At 37.7% G+C, this 26,640-nt stretch overlaps 1 protein-coding gene across 1 annotated transcript in view; it reads left to right on the forward strand.

The window, feature by feature from the left end:
• TRPA1 (transient receptor potential cation channel subfamily A member 1) overlaps positions 1–26,640 on the forward strand; it is a 55,920-nt gene that overhangs the window by 10,361 nt on the left and 18,919 nt on the right. Inside the window, exons 4-17 of the mRNA XM_040487607.1 lie at positions 4,318–4,425; positions 7,325–7,433; positions 7,618–7,763; positions 8,177–8,313; positions 11,121–11,169; positions 12,880–12,979; positions 13,632–13,732; positions 15,270–15,439; positions 15,527–15,691; positions 17,158–17,272; positions 18,451–18,617; positions 20,224–20,317; positions 25,881–25,940; positions 26,453–26,551. Of these exons, the coding sequence (XP_040343541.1) occupies positions 4,318–4,425; positions 7,325–7,433; positions 7,618–7,763; positions 8,177–8,313; positions 11,121–11,169; positions 12,880–12,979; positions 13,632–13,732; positions 15,270–15,439; positions 15,527–15,691; positions 17,158–17,272; positions 18,451–18,617; positions 20,224–20,317; positions 25,881–25,940; positions 26,453–26,551 (1,620 nt within the window). The remainder of the gene's footprint in view (positions 1–4,317; positions 4,426–7,324; positions 7,434–7,617; positions 7,764–8,176; positions 8,314–11,120; positions 11,170–12,879; positions 12,980–13,631; positions 13,733–15,269; positions 15,440–15,526; positions 15,692–17,157; positions 17,273–18,450; positions 18,618–20,223; positions 20,318–25,880; positions 25,941–26,452; positions 26,552–26,640) is intronic.

Raw genomic sequence — 26,640 nt, forward strand, 5'->3', positions numbered from 1 at the left:
AACAGAACATTGTAGTCAGACTGTTACTGTCCCCATTTCATCGCTGAGGAACTGAGGCACAGATAGAATGAAATAATTTGCCTAATGTTGCATAACTGGTTGGAAGCAAGAATTAGTAATTTTGTTCTCATTTCCATGTTTGTGAGTTAATGCTTTACTTTTTTTACCTGCCTGATTTAATGATGAAAAGGAAGACAGTGATGAGTGCTTCAGTGAACACAGAAAACATAAGTGTGATTTACGACTTTTGTTAGGATGGACGGCATGCCTTAGCGTCTGGCATGTCTTAGCAGAAGAAGAACCATACTTTCGGGGAATTTCTTATTTTTTCCAAACCTTCAGAGTGAGTTCTGTCAAATAGTGGAGACACTGGTGAATGTCTAAAGGGTAAGGTTTAGTCCAAGGCTTTTAAACTGCATCGCAGAGTTTCATAGACACATTAGAAGACACACATGCTTACTTAAAGGGCAATGAAATTTACAAATGGAATATGTTCCAGATATCCATTTCTATTTTTTAAATATAGTTTATTGTCAAATTGGCTTACCTGCAACACCCAGTGCTCATCCCAAGTGGCCTCCCCAATGCCTATCACCCACTTTCCCCTCTCCCCCGGCCCCACCCCCATCCACCCTCAGTTCTCTGTATTTAAGAGTCTCTTATGGTTTGCCTCCCTCCCTCTCTGTTCCCCTTCCCTTCCCCCATGGTCTTCTGTTAAGTTTCTCAAGATCCATATGAGTAAAAACATATGATACCTGTCCTTTTCTGACTTATTTCACTCAGTAGAATACCTTCCAGTTCCACCCACATTGCTGCAAATGGCATGATTTCATTCTTTCTCATTGCCAAGTAGTATTCCATTGTATATACAAACCACATCTTCTTTAGCCATTCATCAGTCGATGGACATTTAGGCTCTTTCCATAATTTGGCTATTGTTGAAAGCACTGCTATAAACATTGGGGTATGTGTGCTCCTGTGCATCAGCACTTCTGTATCCCTTGGGTAAATTCCTAGTAGTGCTATTGCTGGGTCTTAGGGTAGATCTATTTTTAATTTTTTGAGGAACCCCCACTGTGTTTTCCAGAGTGGCTGCACCAGTTTGCATTCCCACCAACAGTGCAAGAGGGTTCCCGTTTCTCGACATCCTCGCCAGCGTCTGTAGTTTCCTGATTTGTTCATTTTAGCCACTCTGACAGGTGTGAGGTGGTATCTCAGTGTGTCTTTGATTTGTATTTCTCTGACGATGAGTGACGCTGAGCATCTTTTCTTGTGTCTGTTAGCCACCAGATATCCATTTCTAAAGGAGGCAATTTGGAACCGAGAGTAAGTTTTCCTAAGGAAATTATACTGCACATAATGACTTGGATTTTGTGCTAAGCCACATATCTTACCCAGTTCAAGTTGCTGTAACAAGATACCATTGGCTGTGGGCCTTAAATAACAAACATTCATTTCTCACGGTTCTGGAGGCTGAGAAGTCCAAGGTCAGGGCACTAGCAGTTTCGGTGTCTGGTGAGGGATCACTTCCTGATTCACAGATGGCTGTTATCTTAGTGTCCTTGCAAAGTGAAAGGGGTTAAGAGAGTTTTCTGGGGTTTCTTTTATATGGGCACTAATGCCATTCTTAATCACCTTCTGAAGGCCCCACCTCCCAGTACCATCAAATTGAGGATTAGCATTTCAACTTTTGAGGGAAAAATTTCTGGTCCATCATACCACATGAAAACTTACCTTGTTGATAAATTACCAAAGAAATCCTAGGGGTGTTCTTGAGCTCCATGCCCCTTTTAACCCAAACACTTTCCTCTCAGCCTCTTGGGTCCTTGGGTTCTTGAAGCCAAGCATAGAGGGTGTGAGGGGAGCCTGCGTTCTGCTTTCCCACTATAACTTGTATATAGCTCTACCGTAATACTTAACACATGATGTTGTAATCAAATGTTCATTTGGTTTTCTCCTGCTCTGGCTGGTTATCCTTGAAGGAGGGACTGTGTGCAACTAATATAAATCTCTCCAGTTCTCACCTGGTAAAGGATGGCTCTTGAATAAGTGAATGAATGAGTGAATGGGCATTTTGCCCGAAGGAGAATGGAGGAACTTAGGTCTCGGCACCTAAGAAGATGGGTCAGGACAGCCCCTTGAAGAGGTTATTGAAAAGGCCTTTGGCAGTAAACTTTTTTAATTGCCTGCATTATTTGTGAGCCAAATGCTCCTTCTCTACCATTTGCATTGGAAACTAGTGACTGTGGGGATTGCCCTCCCCACCCAGAGAGGCCACATATTTCCTCAAGGAACTCTTGTGCTTCCTCTGAAGGCTCTTTTCAGAAGCAAGTGCCCAAGTACTTAATTAATCTTGACTCTGAAAGTTTGATTTGGGAATTCAAAGGCAGGTAACAGTTGAAAGGCTGTTAATTAGAGATCAGAAATCTTCAGATACAGAAAGGTATCACATAGAAATACAAAATAGAGTTTAGAAATAAGCCCATAACTGATTTGTAAACTAGATGGTGTATATAACAGAATTTCCTGGTGACACAAGAACAAGAAAAAAAGCTGGGTTATAAGAGAATTGAAATTAGTGGTCTCTCCTTTGCTTGGTCTTACCAGTCATAACTTCATCAGAAAGTGTCTCCAAACCCCTTTACTGAACCAGAGATGAAGAGAATGGAAGGAGGAGGAATTTTGGTGTGTTTATGTGCTTACAAACAAGCCTCTGGGGTTACCCTTCCCAGTTGCGCCCCTGGGTCTGGCTTGTACCCCACCAGCCGTAATGTAGAATGCTTCTCCATTGTCTCCTTGGCTAGCCTTCCCCCAGGCCTTCCACCACTGCCTAGATGGTTGTAAAGTAGAAAGTTGTTATTCACATGTCACCTCGGGTTCTTGTGCAGACACCAGTAGTGTGTTTAGTGTTCCCTGGGACGCGTTGGCCTGGGGGTTAGCAGGTAGTCTGGCCTTTGTCCTTAGGGCTTAACCCTTAAGTAATCTGAAGTGGGCACAGTTTAGTTGCTCTCTCTGGGACCTCTGCCACATAGAATTTTACACAGCTTTATGAAAAACTGTGCTTATGGTAGTAAGCAATAACACCCTAATAAGTGCCATAAATCTATGGTCTCTGATTCTAAGAGGGCAAAGAGAAAAATCTTACAGACTTGGTAGGTTACTTTGCATGAGAATCTAGTGTTTGTTGAGAACAGAATGTGAAAGTGCCTGAGGTTCAGACTGAACTTGTGCTGTCATTCTTTCATCTGTCAATAATTTTCTACGTGTTCTTATGTACTAAAATCTCAATTTAATTTTGGTTTATGAGCACAGTTAATTAGGAAGCCTAATTCATTTGCTGATCTATCAGGACACGTTCTATTAACAAGGAGTTCTGTGTGATTTTTTTTTTTAAGTCAAGGTTTCTAGCAAACAGCTTATTTAATAAATTCTTCTTAAGCAATTTAATTGTAAGCACATATTATAGTTTTATTATAGTCTTACCATGAGAGAAAAGACCTCTAGGAGGCCAACTCAAAGATTTTTGTCTTGGGAGAGACGTTTATATGAGATAATTATTGTTAAATTTAATATAAAATGAAGACTGGTTAAAGATATATAGATTCTTGGCCAATAATCAGATAGAAGTCAGCCAGGTGAGGGGGCAACAGGTCGTTAAATTCCATCAGAAAAATTGCTTAACCATTTTATCAGGAATGCTAATTTATTACATCCTACAATAAATTTCTGTTCCAGACTAAGTTTGAATGAATTGAGTAAACCCATACCAGCATTATGTGAACTCTCTTTTCTATGCTGAAGAGAATGGAGTTTTAATTGACATTTCCCACAATACTTGGAACAGAGGTACAAGAAAGATGGCTAGAGAGGAGAAAGCAGCCTTTCTTCTCCCTCCCTGCCTCGCTTTCACTCTCCCTCTTTTTCTTCCCTTCCCTTTCTGCTCCACACTCACATATTCCAGATGGTTCCACAGATTTATTTTCTTGAGGATATTAGTCAACATAGTTCATTTAATACAAGTGAAAAGTATTAAGTGAGCTACATTTACTAGCATCCATAATTTGTATTCTATTTCCAGTTTCACAACTCCATATTGCCTAAATCGATGTGATATAGAAATCACCATTACTTCATCTTTTTGAGAAACTTACGTAGTACCAACTATGTTGTGCCAGATTCTGTGGGAGAAAGATGAAAAAAAGATGAATGAGGACATGGTCCCTAGCATGCAGGTGCTTATAATCTAGTGGAAGACAAGTACCGTGTTTGGAAACTTGAAAGCTAACTTTCTGACCGTTATTCCCCTCTTTTGTGTAGGTCTTGACTGAGCACAACAACACTAATATTAATTTGGAAGGAGAAAATGGAAACACAGCTGTGATAATCGCATGCGCCAAAGATAATAGTGAAGCACTGCAAATCTTGGTTTGTGTTTTAACCCCTGTCCCCATCTTCTTTCTTTCCATTAGGATAGCATGAGTCATTGGCATTTATAACAGCTCTCAGCTTCTCTTCTTAGCAAAATGTAAAATGCAGACAATGTCAGAAAAAAAGTTCTCCATGTTTTTGTAGTTATACACACCCCTTAAGTCTTAAGTCCATCTGAAATCGCTTACAGAAGGCTAACAGGAAAACAATAAGGAAAATACAAGTGAAAAGAAAGTATGGACAGCAGAAATGAATATGAAGCTGGTGGTCAGGCGAGACTACAAAATACAAAGTATAGTGGGTTGTGTGCTAGTAAAAGTGGATCTGAGCTTCTGAATGGTCTAGGGAGAGAGAAACATAGTCAACTACAAACTTACTGTTGGGCTCATGAAATATAAACCAAGAGAAGAAGCCATTCATGTTCGCAGGACTAGAAGATTCTCAGAAAGGGAGCCCTGCATGGCATAATGACCAAGGTCCTTAACCACAGCCCTAAAACAAGAGCCAGCCCTTTCTTCCTGGTGAGATTTTCTGATGTGATCCACAGAAACTCTGGAGATGCCCATCTAAATGACTGACTGCATCGTGTCCCTTCTGAGTGTGGTATTAGAATTCCAGAAAATAGCTTTCTTTCAACTATCCCTTAATCACTTGTATGTTATTCAGGCCAGGTTATATATTTTTACCACTTGATTTTTTTTCTTCACTATCCCAGAGAGTAGGAAAACAGAATAAAAATAATTTTAGAATAGCTTTCTGAATATTTAAATTTACAAATATGTTCTAATGTGTTTGTTAGATGTTTTGGAGAAAAAAAATACATATTCCTATAAGATGTCATGATTGGACCAAAAAGAGAATAAAAATAAGTTAACACTCAAGCCAAGAATTTAGAAAAAGAGCCCCAAATAAAACAAAACTGTAATAAAGGAATAAAGTTGAAAACAAAAATTAATGGCTTTTGGGAAAAAGCCATTATCATTATATCATTATCATTATATGATAAGTCAAGAGTTGTTTCTTTGAAAATGATGATAAAATAGAGCTGTTTTTGGCAAGTCTGAATAAAACAGAAAAAGATAAAATGCAAATAACAGAGGACTTTATTTGGATATGATGGAGAATTTTAAGATGATAAAAGATCACTGTGCATAATCCTATTCTAAAAATGGATGAGTAGCTGAAAGGAATTGAAATTTAGAAATTAATTTAAAAATTAAAGACCTGTAGAGAACTATAAAAAAGTTTTAAAAATGCATTATTAAGCTCTGGAGCCAACTAATTTATAAGCTTTTGTAGATTTTACAAGTTCTTTCAAACTTTCAGGGAAAAGTTTCCATTTCAAGTAACTGTTTTATATCACTGGAGAAGAGCGAAAACCTCCAGATTAATTTTAAGAAGCAAAAGTAATAATAATTCCAAAATTTGACAGTTTTCCTCAAAAGAAAAATAGAGACCAGTTTTACCTGTAAATAAACATAGATGCAAAATCTTAAAAATACTAGCAAATTGATTGAAATAGTTAAGAGTAACACATAGTACCATGTTGGCCTTATCCAGGGAACGTACAGATAGTTCAGTATTGGATGAGAGCACATCAGTTGAGCTGAACCAGACCAAGTGTGTAATTACATCCATTTGTTTATTTTTAAATGGATAAAAATTTGTCTATAAGGTATTCTTGCAAATCTGTGAGGAAAAGAGAGTGCTCTACAGAAGATTGGCAAGGGACACATGAAGTTTAATTAATTTCTCTAATAATGAAAAAGAAACCCATTAAAACAATGAGATCATTTTTTCGTCTCCTAAATTGGAAGGACGAAACAACCTTGTTGACGTTCAGGGTTAGAGAAATTTTGATGAATCAGAGAATTTCATTCACTGTGAATATGAATATTTTTGATTTTCCAATTCTTGGAATACATTCCAAGGATATAATTAAAGCTATTACTGATTTTAATGCTAGTGTTACATACATATATACATATCGATATAGAAACATATCTATGTATATCTATCGATCTATCTATAGATATATATCAGAGAAAACTGAGAATAAAAGTTTAGTAATAGAGATTTTATTGTATAAACTTTTGTGTATCCAAAAATGGAATATGTACTTAATAAAATCATAGTTTTAAAGAATGTCATTAAGTAACATCTTTTTTAAGCAGTGTGATTACACAGTATACACGTAATTACTTTTGCAAAGAAATAAGACAAATGTCTCCTAAAACGTAAACCAACACTGTTCCTCAAAGGTGAGTTTCCAGGTAATATTAGCCTCTTCACACTATTCTGCTTTTTCAAATTCTTTACTTTTGTGAAAATAAAAGGCACTTAAAACTGAAGTTCATTGATGTATTAAAAAATGATAGTTGAAAATGATGGACTCAGATCAAGATAACATTAGATTCAGTTCTTCTATTGTCCTTTTAGCAGAGTATTTCCATTAATGAAAATACTTGATTTTCATAGTTTAACAAGAGTGCTGGTCTTACCACTTGTAAATTTTACATAAGTGAGAGGAAAGAATCTGGGAAATATTATCACTTTATTAACATAAAGAATTGAGCACGGATATAGAAGTCATGGTAATGTTTTAAACATTTCATTAATTCCATTGAAAAATGTGTTGACTTTAGTTTGGAGTATAAGGATTGATTATGTTTATGTCCACATTGTTACTTCATCTTTGGAAATATAAAATGTCTCTAGTTCATTATCCTAGCCTACTTCCAAAATTACTTTCGTGCCTAAATTTCATAGTCTATGAAGCTTTTCTATGTAGTGTTGCCGAGAATAATGAAATGGTCTGGGAGAGGCATTTAATTCTTGTCTGTCCTTGTGATTTGAGGTTTAACTTGTGTCGTTTGACTTTTTTCTTTGACTCCAGTTAAATAAAGGAGCTAAGCCATGTAAGGCAAATAAATGGGGATGTTTCCCTATTCATCAGGCTGCATTCTCAGGTGCCAAAAAATGCATGGAAATAATATTAAAGTTTGGTGAGTAGAGGCTTTCGTACATTATATATTGTAAAGAATCCTATTCTGGTGGATGCTATTAATTTGAAAAATATTTAATAGAGTTTATACACCTGCTTCTATATAAATCTAAATGTCCTTTTTTCCCTAAAATTCCTCTTATTTATTTATAGTAATTGTTGTCTTGAATTGTTTTCTTCTAAAGGTGAGGAACATGGATATAGCAGAGAGTCTCATATTAACTTTGTGAATAATGCAAAAGCTAGTCCCCTCCACATGGCGGTTCAAAGTGGTGACTTGGAAATGATTAAAATGTGCTTGGACAATGGCGCACAGTTGGATCTGATGGAAGTAATTGTTCATATTCTACATGCTGCTTTTATTTAGAATTGTCATAAATTAGATTCCAAAATGCTTTATAGCTCCTTTACATTTAATTTAGATTGAAGTAGGTATTATTTTTTGCGGCTCATGTAGAAGCAGAACAAGAAAACATCCCAAATTTCAGCCTAACCAAAGAATTTTAAGAGCTACCCAAAACAGTTGCAAATGCAAATACAGTACAGGTAATGATACTGATAATGATGGTAGAGATACTGAGATGTTAAGAGCTATCAGATTGCATGGAAACAAAATTGCTAGCCATGATTCTTATATTGATGCTTGATTTTGTTGACTTGGGAAGAAAAAACTCAGAGCTGAATTTAGGTTATATCCTTAAATTTGGACTTAAATATTGGTTCTGGTATTAAACCTCTTTGCAGAATGGGAAGTGCACACCCCTTCACTTTGCTGCCACCCAGGGAGCCACTGAGATTGTTAAATTGATGATATCTTCCTATTCTGGTAGCAGTGATATCGTCAATGCAGTGGATGGAAATCAGGAGACACTCCTTCACAGGCAAGTTTCCTACCTATCATTGTGAGTACACATTTTCAGTCTTCATGTATTAAATTGTACGCTGCCAGAAAAAGTTAGTGCTTATAGTAACAGATTCTATAGTTCAGAAGAAAATAACATAAAGATTCTGTGTTTCAGCTGGAATCTCTGTGTTCCTCTAAAATTAGAGCGTTAAATAGATTTTCATAGAATAAAATTTCCAGTGGCATGTTCTGGATCATTTCTCAGGCCAGCAGAATAGGCTCAAGATGAATTCTGTGTATGCGCAGGAGGTCAACAGACATGTCCTTTCCAAGCCTTTTTCTGATCTGTTTCGCTTCGTCATATGTGTCTTCTCATGTTTATTAGAGATAATGGAGCAGATACATAGGGGTGTTCCACTTTTCTCACCCCATTACCCTTTCCAGTCACTCTCACAATTACAGATGTTTTCAAAGCATCCAGTTTTAGGAAATGGTCACCAAGCACCAAACAAGATAAATGTGTGTGGGTGTGTTTTTTTTGTTTTTTTTGTTTTTGTTTTTGTTTTTTTTGGAGGCTTAACAGAAATCCCCATCAGAAAAAAAAAGCATCTGAAACTGTAGGCTTACTAGATGGTAGGACTGGAAACAGGCAGTGTGGACTGAGTTCAATTCCTTTTGGAAGACAAGGATTAAATGCTTCCTGTGTGAGTGAAGGAGGTAGGCAAGATGAGTCTTCCCTTTCTCTCTTTCTGTCTTTGTCTCTTTCTCTCTCTCTCTCTCTCATTCTCTCTCTCACGCACACACTGTGAGTATGCAGAAGCCCTGAATGGCAGGAAAGAGCTGAGTATTCCCAATAGGTAACTGGACCAGGAAATCTACACTATCCCTCAGGGACAAAGAAACTCTGGCTACCAATAGAAGATCTAATTCTCAACTAGGGAGGTGGATATGAATGTCCGCATTAGTAAAAGCACCAGCCACAATGAGCTATGTGCGAATGGAAAGAACCTCTCACTTAGGATGTGTTTGCAAAGCAAAATTTCATAGCAATGAGGAAAATTTATAGAGGACAGCAAGATCAACGAAAGGGTAATTTGCTTCCAAGGAAATAGAAATAATAGAGCAAGCTGAAAATAATTTGAAAATAAGGCTATTTAAGATGTTCAGAAATTTAAAGGAAGGAATAATCAACTATGTGAAAATAAGTAGATTAAGATGACAGATTATTAAAAACAAATTGGCATTTGGAATAAAAGACTGGTGATATGAAATGGCTGATCAGAACAAAAACAAAAGATAGATTGACGTCCACACTGGAGAGTCTCAAATTGCTGCACCTTAGAATCACGGGGGTAGTTTATAAAGTCCTCATGCCAGTTCATATCCCAGATTACATCAGATTCTTCACGATTGTCTTAGGAACTTTTTAAAACTCGGTAACTATTTCCAGGTTATATCCAATTTAGAACCCCAATGATCTGGATATAGTGAAAATGTGTGCATTTAGATCACAGCTTTAATGTACAAGTATGTATAAGAAGGAATTATTTAAGGAAAAAATCCATTCACCTTACCCATAAGTGTCTTTAGCCTGGTGACTACTCTAGTTGGACATACTCACCTTGGATTGGCTGTAGATTTCTTGGACCAATTCAGTCCAATTCTAATTAACCTAATACTTACTTAGAATCCTGGAATATCCTTCTAATAGCCAGTGACATTTGGAGTTTATCTTGAACTTCAAAGGAAGGTTTGCTCTTTGGGCTAGAATTCTTTTTTTACCACAGTGCAAAGACCTCGGTACATTATTCTGGCTGAAACAATAAGCTTTGGAGTAAGGGGAATGGGGTGCCAGCCCTACCTGGCTACGTAACATTTGGCAAATCATTTACCTCTCCAAGCCTCAATGCTAACATCTACTGAGAATGTGCATTTTTTAATGAACTCCCAGGTGATGCCAGTGCTGCTGGTCTGCAGCCCACACTTTGAGTAGCAAAGCTCTAGACTGGGCGGGGGGGGTACAAGAACAAATCATATGGGGCTCATAATGTTATTCATTTCCCTTCAATTACTAAACAGGTTTAATGTAATTTAAATATAAAACAACCTCTTGTGAATTTGGGGTGAAAACTGACAAACTGATTCTGAAATTTATATATGAGGCTAAGAACAGATGAGATAATCTTAAATAGGGACAAAGAAATTATATTTTAATATGAAACATAAGCTTTCAATTATTAGCATTAACATTTGCTATGGAGGCACTTTAGATTGAAAACTTTGGTTTGCTTTATTAATGTCATTTTGTGACTGGCTATGACATAATGCCACAATGACTTCAATTGTCCCCATTGAAGGGACAAATTGAATGACTTCAATTTGTTTTTGGCTTCATAAAACCTTAGGAAAGCTAATGCTTTGTTAACTTTAGTGAAGAGTGGGCATTTTGAATATTGCAGGTGAATTGCATGCACCTTGCATGCAACTGTTTTTTCCCCCCACGATCACAGTGATAACAGCCTGTTCTTTTGTCGTTTACTTTAAGCTCTTAGGACAGATGTTACTACTCACTTCACATGTTCAAGATGATTTGATGAGGATATAACCACTTTACTAAAAGATGAGGAAAATATTGTGATGTGTTTGAACTTTCTCGATTACTGTTACTTTGAAAATATTACCCTAAATCACAATCAATTATAAATTTTGAAAGGCTATTGATTTTCTAGCATTTTATTATGTTGTTAAGTGATAATGTAAATAAACTTTTTGAGTATAGTATAGCTTTATTTTATATATTTATATCAGTAGTACTTTAATATGCATATCATTCTCCTTTTGCAGAGCCTCATTATTTGATCACCATGAACTGGCAGACTACTTAATTTCAGTGGTAACTATTCTATAGACAGTTTTTTGTTTTATTACTATTTACAGTTAGAAAATCATATAATTACATAATGGATTTTCAAAACTAAGCCAAATTTTGTTGCTTATCAGCAAAAAAAGTTTACAAAAAGATGACTGACACATTTACAAATAGAGTATGTTGTATACAAATCCATAATGGCCGGACTTCATTACCACCAAGTTGGGCAGAAACTGTACCCGTGTTTTTAGTGTTGGGAGTTGGTGGGTACATAGCAAGGACAGTTCTGTGAAGCAGTCCTCCAGGAGTGTTAGGCTTCACAGCTCTGCTGACTCTTCATGCACAAGCAGCTTGGAGAGGGACACAGGACAGGCAGTACACGTCACCTTCCACATTGTCTGTAAGCTTCCACCCCGGCTGCCTCAGCGCCGTCTTTCCAAGGATAGAAACTGAGAAAAATACTGTCCAGAGTTTGTTACAACTGAAAGCACACAATCTTTTTCATTCTAAGAGGTGTACTCAGTTGACTTTCGAGTTAAATTTTAACAAGTCATTTACACAGATGACTATATGATGTATGTATTTAAGCCCCACCATATCAGCAATGAATGTAGTTCCATTTGTCGTGTTCCTCAGGCGTTTGTTGTCAATAGCAACTATTGAAATTGTGATATTTACATAGAGGAATCCTGGAAAGATTCATTATATGCCATAGTTTTGTCATGCGTGGTTTTCTGCGAACACAGCTGTGTCTTTGCCTGGCAAGAGAACTGTGGCAGGAGCTCACTAACCAATATCAGGCTTTCAGAGGGGGTACTGGTGCTATCATCATCTGTATTTATTGGTCCCCAAAGAACAGGGAAATATCCAGAGTCGGAGTTTAAGCTATTTTATCCCTGTCCCAGAGACAGAATTCTTCCCATGAATTTTTTTTAAGCTTTTGTTTCTGGTCCTACAAAATATAACCGTAACACATAATGTTAAATATTGACTTATTAATTTAAAATCTATCTGTATGATATGATTTTTAAGTATACATTTTATCAGATATTTGACTAAAATTTTACTTTAGGATCTGAATTACTTCAGTTATTTAAGTTCATCTATTTTAGATGAAGTAGATTTTTTTAAGTGAACTATTTCTTGTGAATGTTTTAAAAATCCTATATGCAATAAATATGGATGATTTTTTTATCATGGATATTCAAAAAAAACTTTTTAATGTTTCTTTTTGAGAGAATGTGAGTGAGGGAGGGCCAGAGAGAGAAGGAGACACAGAATCCTAAGCAGGCTCTAGGCTCCCAGCTGTCAGTACAGAGTTGGATGTGGGGCTTGGAACCCACCAACCGTGAGATGGTTACCTGAGCTAAAGTCCGACACTTAACTGACTGACCCACCCAGGCGCCCCTATCATGGATATTTAAAAATGTTTTCTTACATTGAGAACTAAACTATTGGTATAGGTCAGAGGATTTTAGTTTTATGATTTCAGTAATAACATTGATCTGTCACCAGATGTCAAAAGGTTAACACGTGGGGATAATTTGTTGTTGAAATTATAAAAGAATGCCTTGATTTCTGATGCTACAAGATATGAATTCTAGGGAGATTTCAAGTAGTTATATAGTTATACATTTGAATGCTAGCCATATATGGACACTTTATTTCAATGAATTAACATTATTTACAGATTGCAGTTTGTAAGCTAATTTGTTCATAAACTCTTTATTTTAGGGAGCAGATATCAATAGCACTGATTCGGAAGGACGTTCTCCACTTATATTAGCAACTGCTTCTGCATCTTGGAATACTGTAAATTTGCTACTGTCTAAAGGTACCATGAGGGACCAGGCCAAGCTTTACAACTACTACTTAATTTGATATTAAACATTTATTAGCCACTTATCATGTGCCAGGCATTGGACCAGGTGCGGTGAATACAGAGATAAATAGAACACTTGCCCTGTCTAGAAAAATTGTAAGTTCAGTAAGGGAGTGACCCTTAAAAAGATAATTTCGAACAATAATAGATGACATTTATAAAGCAAGTTTTATGTTGTGTGCATGCTGCTGAACATTTTATCTACATTCTCTCAATGATTAATCCTGTGATGTAGGTACTGCAACTGTCTCCACTGTAGGTACTACCTGATGTAAAGATAACAAAGAAGATAACTACTGTCCCTTTTTTTCTTGATATCTAATCTCTCCATCTTTATATTTTATGCTTTAAAAAGGTGAGATCTCCTACATTAATTAATGCAACAAATCATAGATTTTCTACCCCCCCCCCACACACATACACACATACTCAGTAAGGTAAATCCATTTTAAATACAGTTTTCTTTTGTAAATAAAGTTTCCTGTAAGCTAATGGTTGACAAAGTTTTAAGTAAAAAATCTTTGATTTTCTTAAACTGAAAATCAACCATAGGTCATGCTTTAAATAAATGAGTAGAAGTTATATTTATATTATGTTTTTATAGGTGCCCATGTAGACATAAAAGATCATCTTGGACGTAATTTTTTGCATTTGACTGTACAGCAACCTCATGGATTAAAAAATCTGCGACCTGAGTTTATGCAGGTAATGGATATATATGTGGATTTACATAAAGCAAGTTGGGTTCAGGTAAAAGATATATATGTGGATGTCCATAAACTGAGTTAGGTAAAATGATTTTGCTTACGGTTTTTATTATTATGAAGTCTCATTTTGGAATTTAAAAATTATTTTAAAGTAAAAATTCCATATTTTAATATTTACAACATGATGGTGATGATTATGATAATAAATTTCATTGGGGTTGAATTTTTCAAGTTAGAGAGGTTTCCTATATGCCCCATCTATTTTTTCTTAAGTTTATTATTTATTTTGAGAGAGAGAGCATGCATGGAAGGGGCAAGAGAGAGGCAGAGAGAGAGGATCCCAAGCAGGCTCTTCATCGTCAGCATGGAGCCCAGATGTGGGGCTCTAACCCACAAACCGTGAGATCATGCCCTGGGCCAAAGTCAAGATTTGAATGCTTAACTGACTGAGCCACCCAGGTGCCCTGTCTATATCCCCATCTATAATTTAGCTTTCCATCAGTATTTTAACTATTACAAATTACATATCAGTGGAAAAGCCAAGTATGGGAGTGAATTCATAATACTTAATCATCAATTAAGAAAAACTATTTGGGGTGCTTCAGTGGCTCAGTCAGTTAAGCGTCTGACTCTTGATTTTGGTTCAGATGATGATCTCACGGTTTTTGGAATCCAGCCCTGCCTGGGGCTCTGCACTGACAATGCGAAGCCTGCTTAGGATTCTTCTCTCCTTCTCTCCCTCCCTCTCCCCCCCACCAGCCTCTCTCTCTCTCTCTCTCTCTCTCTCTCTCTCTCTCTCTCTCTCCCTCCCTCCCTCTCTCCTTTCCCCACTCATGCTTGCATGCACTCTCTCTCTCTCTCTGTCTCAAAATAAATGAATAAGCATTAAAAAAAACCAAACTATTCAACATATTTCACTTGACAGGTTGAAACATTATCTCTGTATTTATAGTCACCAGCTAATACTTATCAAGTGACTATTAGGTGTATCTGAAGTTCACCATATTTTTATAATAAATAGATTTTTAACATTGTCAAAGTCTTTAATTGAGAATAAAAATCCTTGTAGTTGCATGTTTAAAAGTAAAAATGTTTATTGATTGGACTAAGTGCTCATTTTCCATTCATTTTTTAATTTAATATTCATATAAAAATAAAGTAAACCTAATTTTTAACATCTCCTTCCTTTTGTCTAATGGAACACATTAGCATTCAGTTCTTAAGTGTTATTTGGGACAAAAAAGTGAAAGGAGGGCTGAAGAGGGTGGCCTGTAGCGATGCTGGATTGAACAAGTTAAGTGCACATCTTATTCTTAGGACTTTGCATAACCTTTAATATGGAAGTCTACATTTCAGGGAGACAGAGCATGCACCATCATCCAAATTAATTTTACTCTAGTACCTTTGAGTTACTTATATTTTTGCCCTCAAGGTGTACATATTGACCATTGGAAAATTCTGTCCTACAGGATAGTTTGAAAAACACTACATGAGCTTGAGAACAGTTATATTTAGAATATTAATTTTTTCCATAGATGCAACATATTAAAAAGCTGGTAATGGATGAAGATGATGATGGGTGTACTCCTCTACATTATGCATGTAGACACGGGATTCCTGTCTCTGTAGATAACCTCCTTGACTTTAATGTGTCCATTCATTCCAAAAGCAAAGATAAGAAATCACCCTTACATTTTGCAGCCAGGTAAGGGTCCATTTACCTTGACCCTGTGAGCGTGCCTTCTTTCTGTTTAATATTTACTTTGAAAATATGAAACCTAATTTTTTCAAGTTACGGGCGTATCAACACCTGTCAGAGGCTTCTGCAAGATATGAATGACACGAGGCTTTTGAATGAAGGTGACCTCCATGGAATGACGCCTTTGCACCTGGCTGCAAAAAATGGGCATGATAAGGTAGTTCAACTTCTTCTGAAAAAAGGTGCATTATTTCTCAGGTAAGGATATGTGACCAGAATATTTATGTATTTTTAATTAGCCATTTTTGGCTGTTTTTCTATTTTATTCTGAATTATGATATCTAACTTTCTCACTAAGTGCTTTTGTCCATCTTATTTAATTCTCAGAACCTACATGATTTTTCATATGTTGAACAGGACATCAGTTTTATTTCTAATTGACAATGACATCAAGGTGTATAGATTTGAAGACTTCATTTGAGTTCACAGAATAAGTGGCTTGGTGCAAAGTAGTTTGAGACACAATTCTTCATATTTTGCTTTGTCATGCTACTATCCTTTTATGCAGATACACGTACACACACACCCCATACAAATTCAAAGACTTTTTCATTCTGTCTGATGAACGATGGAGGTGAAAATCTCTTTATGCTACAACACGAAACATGAAGAATTCCTGAATTTCGTTATACAGAAGTCTAACACAAGGAGCAAAAACAAATTAAAAATAATTAAACATAATTAGAAGATAGCATAATTAAATGACATCTTTGTAAAAAGCCAAGTTTTATAGAAGTGTGGTGAGCTATCTTTTAATTTTACCAATGTGGAAGCAAAGAGCTCATTAGGCTAATGTTCAGAAACACACTTCTGTATCAGAGCACCAGTCCTGCAAGGTAGGGCTGTAGCTGAGAAGTGAATGCTCTGCTCAGTTCCTTTCTGCCTTCAGCAGACATGCGTGGGGGACCCCAAATGGATCCAGGCCAGACACTTGTTGCTTAAGTGCCTCACAACTGAAATGGCAAGGTGGCCCTTGCAACCTAAAATAGGTGCTCACTAGCGCTAAAATTAAGTTGTTTCAGGATCTCATACTTTTTTTTTTTCCAATCTGTAATTTGGAAGGATGACAAGGTCTTCATTGTATTTTACATCTTGAATTTCTGTGAGAGAAAGGATGTTTTCTAAGGGGATTAATAAGCGTCTTTGAGAGTACTGGAGGAATGATCTTTTCAGTCCTGAAGTCTTAGAAACAGAAGTAGCATTAAGCTAAGCATCTTAAGGCCGTGTATTGTAAAATGTTATTAGCAGCAGCAGCAATTAGTGGCCGTGAAGACTAATAACCACCATCATGGAAAAGTTTTGATACAATATTCAACGAAAGAATAAAACAAGATTTAAAATAGTGTGTATAAGTACATTATAGTCTTGAAAAATGTGTTTTTTCAAGTTTTACCCACCCACAGATGTTTGATGTGTTTATATACTTTTATATGTTAATCTACTAAATTAAAAAATATGTGTGAATCACATTATTGGAAGATTACTTAAGACCATTAGTCTTGAAATTAGCTCATTTTTAGAAATATGTAATACATACTTAGTTGCTAGAACTCAGATATGCATTTATTTTTTGTACTCATCAGACTCACCTTTCAAATGGGTGGCATTCCTTCCCAGGATTCATCTGAGAAGTGAATGAACAGTCCTTTCTTAACTCTTAACAGTGACCACAGTGGCTGGACTGCTTTGCATCATGCTTCCTTGGGCGGGTACACTCAGACCATGAAGGTCATTCTTGACACTAACATGAAGTGCACAGATCAGCTAGATGAAGAAGGGGTATGTACTGTGTTCTCCATACCTACCCAAAATCTTGGCATTGAAGAAACTTCCAAAATTGCATGAAAGCGTCCTTTCCAGCCATTTTATTTCCTTCCTTGCTGCATTCATAGTCTTTTGTTGGGTTCTTACTCTGCAGACGCTAAGTGAGGAATGAGTAAGAGGGGAACAGAATAAGGAGAATGCCAACAGGTGGGTGCATGTTGAGGACACCTCTTGAGTCTCGCAGAGAGTCCACAGGCCCATGTAGATTGATGAAAAAAATTTCAGTACTCCCTGGTGAACTGAGAAAAATGAAGAGGTCCGGGGTATGTTTTCATATAGCTAAGTGTGTTTGATTTGAAAGACTATCCTTTATTCTGCTATAATATACTTCCTCTTTTTATGGAGAGTATTAAAATTCACATTCTTTCATGAAATGATAGAGGTAGAAGGTTGTTATTGCTTTTTAAGATGTCTTTATGTGTCAAATTAAAGATTGGCAACCTTAGAGCAATTCCTGATTTTTAAAAAATTTCACCAGACTACAGGCGCCTGGGTGGCGCAGTCGGTTAAGCGTCCGACTTCAGCCAGGTCACGATCTCGCGGTCCGTGAGTTCGAGCCCCGCGTCAGGCTCTGGGCTGATGGCTCAGAGCCTGGAGCCTGTTTCCGATTCTGTGTCTCCCTCTCTCTCTCTGCCCCTCCCCCGTTCATGCTCTGTCTCTCTCTGTCCCCCCCAAAAAAAATAAATAAATGTTGAAAAAAAAATTTAAAAAAAAAAAAAAATTTCACCAGACTACAAAAAGCCAACATCTGGAAATCATTGCTCTACTAAGACAAGAAACCTCTTAGAAGTATTCTGTGTTCACTCCAACATCTTTACTCTGAAAGTCTGTCATTTGTCCTTGCAGAATCATCCCAATATAAAAACAAAGTAAAACAAACCACTTGGAATTGCTTGTGCGCGCGCACACACACACACACACACACACACACACACACACACCGTGTGTGAACTAGAAACTCCTTATTTGATGCTTGACTCTGAGCATTGGTTTTAAATTTTACATATTTTGGTATTAAATAGTTGGGTTTGTCAATAATGTATTTTAAGCAGTTCAAAGATGAAAGCAGTACGATAGCCAAAGGATGACTAGCCATTGTCACTGGATTTTCTGTGTCCTGTTCTCTCTGAAAGAACACTGCACTGCACTTTGCTGCAAGGGAAGGCCATGCCAAAGCCGTCGCACTTCTTTTGAGTTATGATGCTGACATCGTCCTGAACAAGCAGCAGGCCTCCTTTTTGCATGTTGCAATTCACAATAAGAGGAAGGACGTGGTTCTTACGACCATCAAGAACAAAAGGTATGCTTTCTTCCTATCCCACTGTCATTTCGTGTCCTCTGGCACGTGGGATGATTTATAACCTGAAAGGAAACAGAAAAAGAATAAGTTTCAGCTGATAATCAACATTTCTTAAACATCAGTTGTTGACATAAAGTTTTTAATGTACTCTTTGGGTAATAACGGACATGTTACTGAACTCTCTGGTTTTTGGTTTCCATTTCTAAATCGTGGGAGCATAGATCACCTTCATAACACTCATGTGACACTCATGGGGTTCGGGCATGGGTAGTATCTGGCACTATGGTCATTGTCTAGCACACTCTTCCCTGCTCAACCTGAATCTGCCAACACTCTCTTGCCAATACGAATGTGAAAACCGGATGTTGGTGAAAATCCTCTCCGGGGTATATCCAGGTTGTTACTAGGGCCATCGATTGGAATTTCCCTTAACACATAACCTTTTGTGGTTGTGGGTTTTTATGCCATATTTTAAGGAGTTCTAATGATAAAGTTGGACGGTAGTTTGTCCTAGTTTTTGTACATAAACTTTTCTGTATAATCACAGATATGCTCAAGGGCCCCGTATCACCCAGTTGTGGACACAGAGCTGAGACATTTCATATTTGAGACAGATAAGCCTGTGTTTTTAAGCATGGGCAATCTCAAGACCCACCCGTCACCAATGATTATTCCTTTGAAACGCTAGCCAATGCAAGTGTGCAACCAGAAGTTTGCCACTGATTATGCAGATGTTCTAGATGCATTTTACTGATACTGTTAACAGAAAGTTTGGTACTTTTTAGAAGTAGTCTCCTATGACATAGATAGGATCTTGGAGATAAATGGTCTCTTCTTTACTTCCTGTTGGAGATTTATTTCCTCCTTGGTATCAAAAGCACCTTCTTATCGTGTCCAAACAAATGGCAGGGAAGAAAGGAGCAGAGTCTGTAATCTCCTGGCAGAATCCATGCTTATTAACATACTTGACACATGTTATTTTGTAGTTTAATTCAACACGATATATATACACGGATTACCCATTAAATATCACGTGTTCAGGCGCGCTGGGGGGGCTCAGTTGGGTGTCTGACTTTGGCTCAGATCACGATCTCACAGCTCGTGGGTTTGAGCCTGCTTCGGATTCTGTGTCTCCCTCTTTCTCTGCCCCTTCCCTGCTCACACTCTCTGTCTCTCTCTCTCAAAAATAAATAAACATTAGAAAAAATTAAAAAAACATATCATGTTCAGTACTATGTTGCTGTTGTATATATGTGAATGTGAGTATCTCTACCCAGCATGACCAGCTCATACTATTTCATGATTTCAGGAGAAAAGAAGGTAAAAGCTTACCTTTTTAAGAAGGAATTTAGAGAAAAAGAACAGTGATTATATCCATCCTAGAATTTTCCCACATTTCTAATTTCCACTAATGGACAAGGACCCTATTAATGGTTTGATCTTGATTCGTGAACTATTGGTTCCATTGGAACAATTTCAGGTTTCTCCTAAAGGTATAATCTTGAATTTCAACTGGCATCTTTGTGGTGTAGAACAGAAGGATTATGACTTGTGATTGTTTTATTACTATCACCATTGTTTTTTGTTTTGTTTTGCTTTTTAATAGATGGGAAGAATGTCTTAAGGTTTTTAGTCATTATTCTCCAAGCAATAAATGTCCAGTTATGGAAATGGTAGAATACCTCCCTGAATGCATGAAGGTAAGCTCTCCAGACAAAACTGATTCTGGGTATATGCTTGGCATATAATGTAATATGAGGATTTATTGCTGTAATCACAATGTAAATGTAATTTTCATTTTTAAAGTAAAGTTTCTAACAATAGGCTATTGATCAGAGAAGTTAGCCAACAAGTGTTTACTTGAATTAAAGAATGATGTTAGTTTTTATATGGAATATAGGAAAATATGGTCAACATTTTTTTATTAGAATAATCCAAATCGAGAACAGAGACTACTAATGGTGGTTGCTGGTGGAATACAGCCTCCAGGTAGTTTTTTGGGGGCACGTATGTTATTGTTTCAAATCTGCGTTAGTTGTTAATATTTAAAACCAGTATGCCTCTCTTAAGGATCCAGATATCTGGCTTCCTGTAAAAATCAGATCCGGTGAGGCAGAAACTTCCGGGCAAGTAGCAGCTGCTTCCTTGAGATAGGGCAAGCACTCTCCCATTTGATACATCCCACCTCTTCCTTTTTTTTTTTTTTTAATGCGATTTATTATCAAATTGGCTAACACACAGTGAGTACAATATGTTCTTGGTTTTGGGGGTAGATTCCCATGGTTCATCGCTTACATACAACACCCAGTGCTCATCCCAACAAGTGCCCTCCTCGATGCCCATCACCTATTTTGCCCTCTCCCCCACCCCCCAGTCAGTCCTCACTTTGTTCTCTGTATTTAAGAGTCTCTTATGTTTTGCCTCCCTTCCTCCCTATTTGTAACTATTTTTCCCCCTTCCCTTCCCCCTTAAGTTTCTCAAGTTCCACATATGAGTGAAAACATATATGTCTTTCTCTGACTGACTTAGCATAATACCTTCCAGTTTCATCCACGTTGCTGCAAATGGCATGATGTCATTCTTTCTCATTGACAAGTAGTATTCCTTTGTATGTATAAACTACATCTTCTTTATCCATTCATTAGCTGATGAACATTTAGGCTCTTTCCATAATCTGGCTACTGTTGAAAGTGTGGCTATAAACATTGGGGTACATGTGCCCCTATGAATCAGCACTCTTGTATCCTTTGGATAAATTCCTAGCAATGCTATTGCTGGGTCATAGGGTAGATCTATTTTTAATTTTTTGAGGAACCTCCACACTGTTTTCCAGAGCGGCTGCACCAGTTTGCATTCCCACCAACAGTGCAAGAGGGTTCCCGTTTCTGCACATCCTTCCTTGCCAGCATCTGTTGTTTCCTGAGTTGTTAATTTTAGCCACTCTGACTGGTGTGAGGTGGTATCTCAGTGTGATTTTGATTTGTATTTCCCTGGTGATGAGTGACATTGAGTATCTTTTCATGTGTCTGTTGGCCATCTGGATTTCTTCTTTGGAAAAGTGTCTATTCATGTTTTCTGCCCATTTCTTCACTGGATTATTTGTTTTTCGGGTGTTGAGTTTGGTAAGTTCTTTATAGATTTTGGATACTAACCCTTTATCTGATATGTCATTTGCAAATATCTTTTCCCATTCTGTCAGTTGCCTTTTAGTTTTGTTGATTATTTCCTTTGCAGTGAATTAGCTTTTTGTCTTTTTTTTCCAATATATGAAATTTATTGTCAAATTGGTTTCCATACAACACCCAGTGCTCATCCCAAAAGGTGCCCTCCTCAACACCCATTACCCACCCTCCCCTCCCTCCCACCCCCACCAATTTGTTCTCAGTTTTTAAGAGTCTCTTATGCTTTGGCTCTCTCTCCCACTCTAACCTCTTTTTTTTCTCTTTTTTTTTTTTCCTCCCCTCCCCCATGGGTTTCTGTTAAGTTTCTCAGGATCCACATAAGAGTGAGAACATATGGTATCTGTCTTTCTCTGTATGGATTATTTCACTTAGCATCACACTCTCCAGTTCCATCCACGTTGCTACAAAGGGCCATATTTCATTCTTTCTCATTGCCACGTAGTACTCCATTGTGTATATAAACCACAATTTCTTTATCCATTCATCAGTGGATGGACATTTAGGCTCTTTCCATAATTTGGCTATTGTTGAGAGTGCTGCTATAAACATTGGGGTACAAGTGCCCCTATGCATCAGTACTCCTTGGGTAAATTCCTAGCAGTGCTATTGCTGGGTCATAGGGCAGATCTATTTTTAATTTTTTGAGGAACCTCCACACTGTTTTCCAGAGCGGCTGCACCAATTTGCATTCCCACCAACAGTGCAAGAGGGTTCCCGTTTCTCCACATCCTCTCCAGCATCTGTAGTCTCCTGATTTGTTCATTTTGGCCACTCTGACTGGCGTGAGGTGATATCTGAGTGTGGTTTTGATTTATATTTCCCTGATGAGGAGCAACGTTGAGCATCTTTCATGTGCCTGTTGGCCATCCAGATGTTTTCTTTAGAGAAGTGTCTATTCATGTTTTCTGCCCATTTCTTCACTGGGTTATTTGTTTTTCGGGTGTGGAGTTTGGTGAGTTCTTTATGGATTTTGGATACTAACCCTTTATCTGATATGTCATTTGCAAATATCTTTTCCCATTCTGTCAGTTGCCTTTTAGTTTTGTTGATTATTTCCTTTGCAGTGAAGCAGCTTTTTATCTTGATGAGGTCCCAGTAATTCATTTTTGCTTCTAATTCCCTTACTTTTGGAAATATGTCAAGCAAGAAATTGCTGTGGCTGAGGTCAAAGAGGTTAGAGATTGGATCTTTCTCCATCCTGTTCCATGGTTTTCCTCTCGTCCAGATACAGTCCTATGCTTCCCCAGCTTCTCTTTCTCTTCCCTTTGTCTCTCCGCAGAAGGGGATCCCTCCCCGCCTTGCCTACGCAGCCTGTTTTCTCTCTCCCACAGTGGTATACCTATGGCCCACCAGCTTGTCCTGGTGGGTCCTTAGGGACGTCTCTGTCCCTCTGCAGCCCATACTCTTGGAATTCAAAGTCCTTTGGCCTCAACACTTCTGTGTTTGAGGGACGAGGGAACTTCGGGTCCCCCTACTTCTCCACCATTGGCCTGCGAGTCCCACCTCTTCCTTTTGTATACTCAGTCTAATGCCTACCGTTCATTGCCGTGTATTGTCATTTTGGTGCAGCTGCTCTCCTTGTAGTCGAGAGATATTTCTCTATGTATGAATTTACCCAAATTGTAAAGACAGAAACCAGCCCAAGGAGAGACAACATTTCAAAAACAGTGGAAAAGAGCTCTTAATGCTGGCACAGTTCATTCATTTACACTACCCCCTGGCTTCTGTGGGCCTCCAATTGTGTGATTCTCTGTGCTGGATTGAACATATACCCAGCATGTAACTGGACTTTCACTACAAGAGAAACACCCATGAACTGTTGAGCATGTGCGTGTTTAAGGATGCAGGTAAAAACCTCCTGAGAAGGTTGATATTTGAAGATTGGGACAAAGAATAATCAAAAAAAAAAAAAAAAGATGCCTTTGGCTGTCATTCAGAGGGAAAATATATTCAAATATGGAGGAGGCAGTGAGACATAGTAAGACAGGGGCACAGGGACAAAATTAGAGCCTGATGGTCCTGGGTTTTGGTCCTGGCTCTTGCTACTGCTTTAGGTGAGTCATTTCTTCCCTGAACTTCATTTTCTGCTTCATCTCCAAACAAGTGACACTGATACTGATCTTACAAAGTGATTACAAAAAGTAGAGGCAAGATATATGAAGTATTCAGGAGGGTGCTTGTCATACCTTGTACAACCTACTGTTATACTGCTTGTGTGGTTGGTTATTAGTACTACAGCTACTCACACTTAACTGTTTTTACTTGTCAGTAAGCACTTAGTATGTGCTAAGTACTTCACATGCATTTTTTTTCTTTATAATATCCAATAGAAATTGGAGCCCGTCCAGTTCATAGGTTAGCATTTCAAGTACTTAAATTCATCAAAGGGAACATAAATATTCAGGATTGAAAATGATCTCAGAATTTCTTACTCAATAATTCTAGTTGTTGGAATCTGTCCTAATGAACAGAGATACAGATTTACATATAGTAATGTTTTATGTAGCATTAATAACAGTAAACAAAATATGTTAGAAATACTCACATATGGAAAACATGGAAAGGAACTTAAAAGATATACACCAAAATGTTAATAAGAATTACCACAATTGTGGGATTATGATTAGTTTTTCTTTTCTTTACATGATTATATATTTTCTAGTTCATTTTCGATAATTTGCTTGCATTTTAGTATTGTGAATTTGTCCTTAAATAACTTTTAGTTTAGCCTCACATCATACACTTGAGTAATTTACATAGTCCCTCCCCATGTTTCCACCTTCCTTTCTGTAGCTTATGCTGATTATTAATTAAAAAGGTCTCAAACAGTCTCAGACCTGCTTCTCTGGTTCTGCCTTGCACAGCACTACTGACTAGTTTTGTCCTTATTTCTTAGGGTGCTTTTTATGATCCTTAGTATCACTGCCTGGTCACCAACAGAGACTGAAATTTTTTTTTTTAATGTTTATTTATTTTTGAGACAGAGAGAGACAGAGCATGAACGGGGGAGGGTCAGAGAGAGGGAGACACAGAATCTGAAACAGGCTCCAGGCTCTGAGCTGTCAGCACAGAGCCCGACGCAGGGCTCGAACTCACGGACTGCGAGATCATGACCTGAGCCAAAGTCGGCCACTTAACCGACTGAGCCACCCAGGTGCCCGGAGACTGAAAAATTTTTAAGTCCCTCCGGGTGTTTGAGACTACCAGCAGGACAGGGGTGCCCTCCCAATGGGGCCTGGGTCCCTGTTTCTCTCCTTCATGAAGGGGTGCTGTCCAGTCCTCTACCCTTGCTTCTTGCAGGTGGGGTTGACCAGATGCCCCAGGAGTTTTGGAGGACACACTGGTGGAATCATCTGGAGTTTTTTGTGTCCAGATTCTTCTCCAGGAGAACAATCTGACTGGGCAGTATTCCTTTCTTGGGATGATGAATTTGGGCACCAGAAAGGTGCCAGCACACAGATTGGGGGTGACTGAAATAGTTTATGTTAACAGGGGCCCCACAAAAATATTTCTCCCTACATGTCCTAGAGGGAGCTGTAATGATCCCTTAAGTGTTCTCCCCTTTTCTCAAGCACCTGAAGGGCGTTCAATATTTCTTCATTTAACCTCTGTCCTTCAGTATGCTGTTCATGCTGCTCTGGGCAAATACTTTGTCAGTGTTGTTCAGCGAGTGAGGACAGAAACCAACACAGCACTCCATGCTGGAGCAGTATAGAAGATGAGATATAGGTGGAGCAAAGGAACCCTTTATAAGCTATATATTCTGTAGAAGGCCAGAAGGACATCAACTCTTGGGTAAAACTCACAAAATATTTTTGACTCAAATTTTAGTAAATGTGATTTCATTCTTAGGCATATTTTTCAGAATCACTAGGTATTTCTGAGGCATGTGGTACTAGTTGAAAACTTTATATTTTAAACTTTGTTCCTGAATGACATGGATTATAGTTTATCTTTGAAGTACCAGAAATAAAGGAAAGGGAGAGGGGAGTGTCTTGGGTATAATTTTTGAAATGGGATCAAATCCCATCTCTCATTTCGTTTTCTGACCAATGTCGTAGCCATGTTTTCTCTCTTAAAGGTCCTTTTAGATTGTTGCATGATGCCTTGCAAAAGAGACAAGTCCTGCCAAGACTATTATGTAAGTTTGTTTTATCATGGTCATTGAAAGTTTATTATAATTCTTTAATGAATACTAAAAACAATGTTACTAGAGTTCCACAGTCTCGGAAGATGGTAATTACTGTCTTCATTTGTCATATGATTATATCCTCTGCTTGTGAGAGAATTTTTCCTTGGTTTCCCCCCAATATTTTAATTGTTTCTAATAGCATTATTTAGGGTTGTTTCTAGTCTTTGTATTTTTTGGGGTAGTACTAACCTGAAGAATGAAATTCCAAAGATCTGAGTGATCTTTTGAGAATTCATCTTCTTCCATGACTGTGGGTTATAGAAGGTTACGTAACAGCCTTTCAGGATATTTTTTTTAATTAAGATGAAATAACAATCTACATTTCTTCAGACAAAATGACTCAATTTTATTTGAAATATTTAATTTTCAGAAGAATGGTAGACTTACGTATTTGATTTGTCAAGACCTGCTTTGGGGTGTATACTAGATTGTTAATGTTTTAAAAATTGTGTCTTCTACAGATTGAGTATAATTTCAGGTATCTTCAGTGTCCATTAGAATTTACCAAGAAGGTAACACCTGCACAGGATGTTACATATGAGCCTCTTACAACCCTCAACGTAAGTCCAGTGTTTTCACTATCTAGGTAGTTTCTACATGGGTTCTGTGTTTTGGTATGTTTCCAGGGAGGGGCCTGGAGAGAATTCCA

This window comes from Herpailurus yagouaroundi, unplaced genomic scaffold, assembly GCF_014898765.1.
Source record: "Herpailurus yagouaroundi ecotype Mexico unplaced genomic scaffold, PumYag 165, whole genome shotgun sequence".
Classification (NCBI taxonomy): Eukaryota; Metazoa; Chordata; class Mammalia; order Carnivora; family Felidae; genus Herpailurus; species Herpailurus yagouaroundi.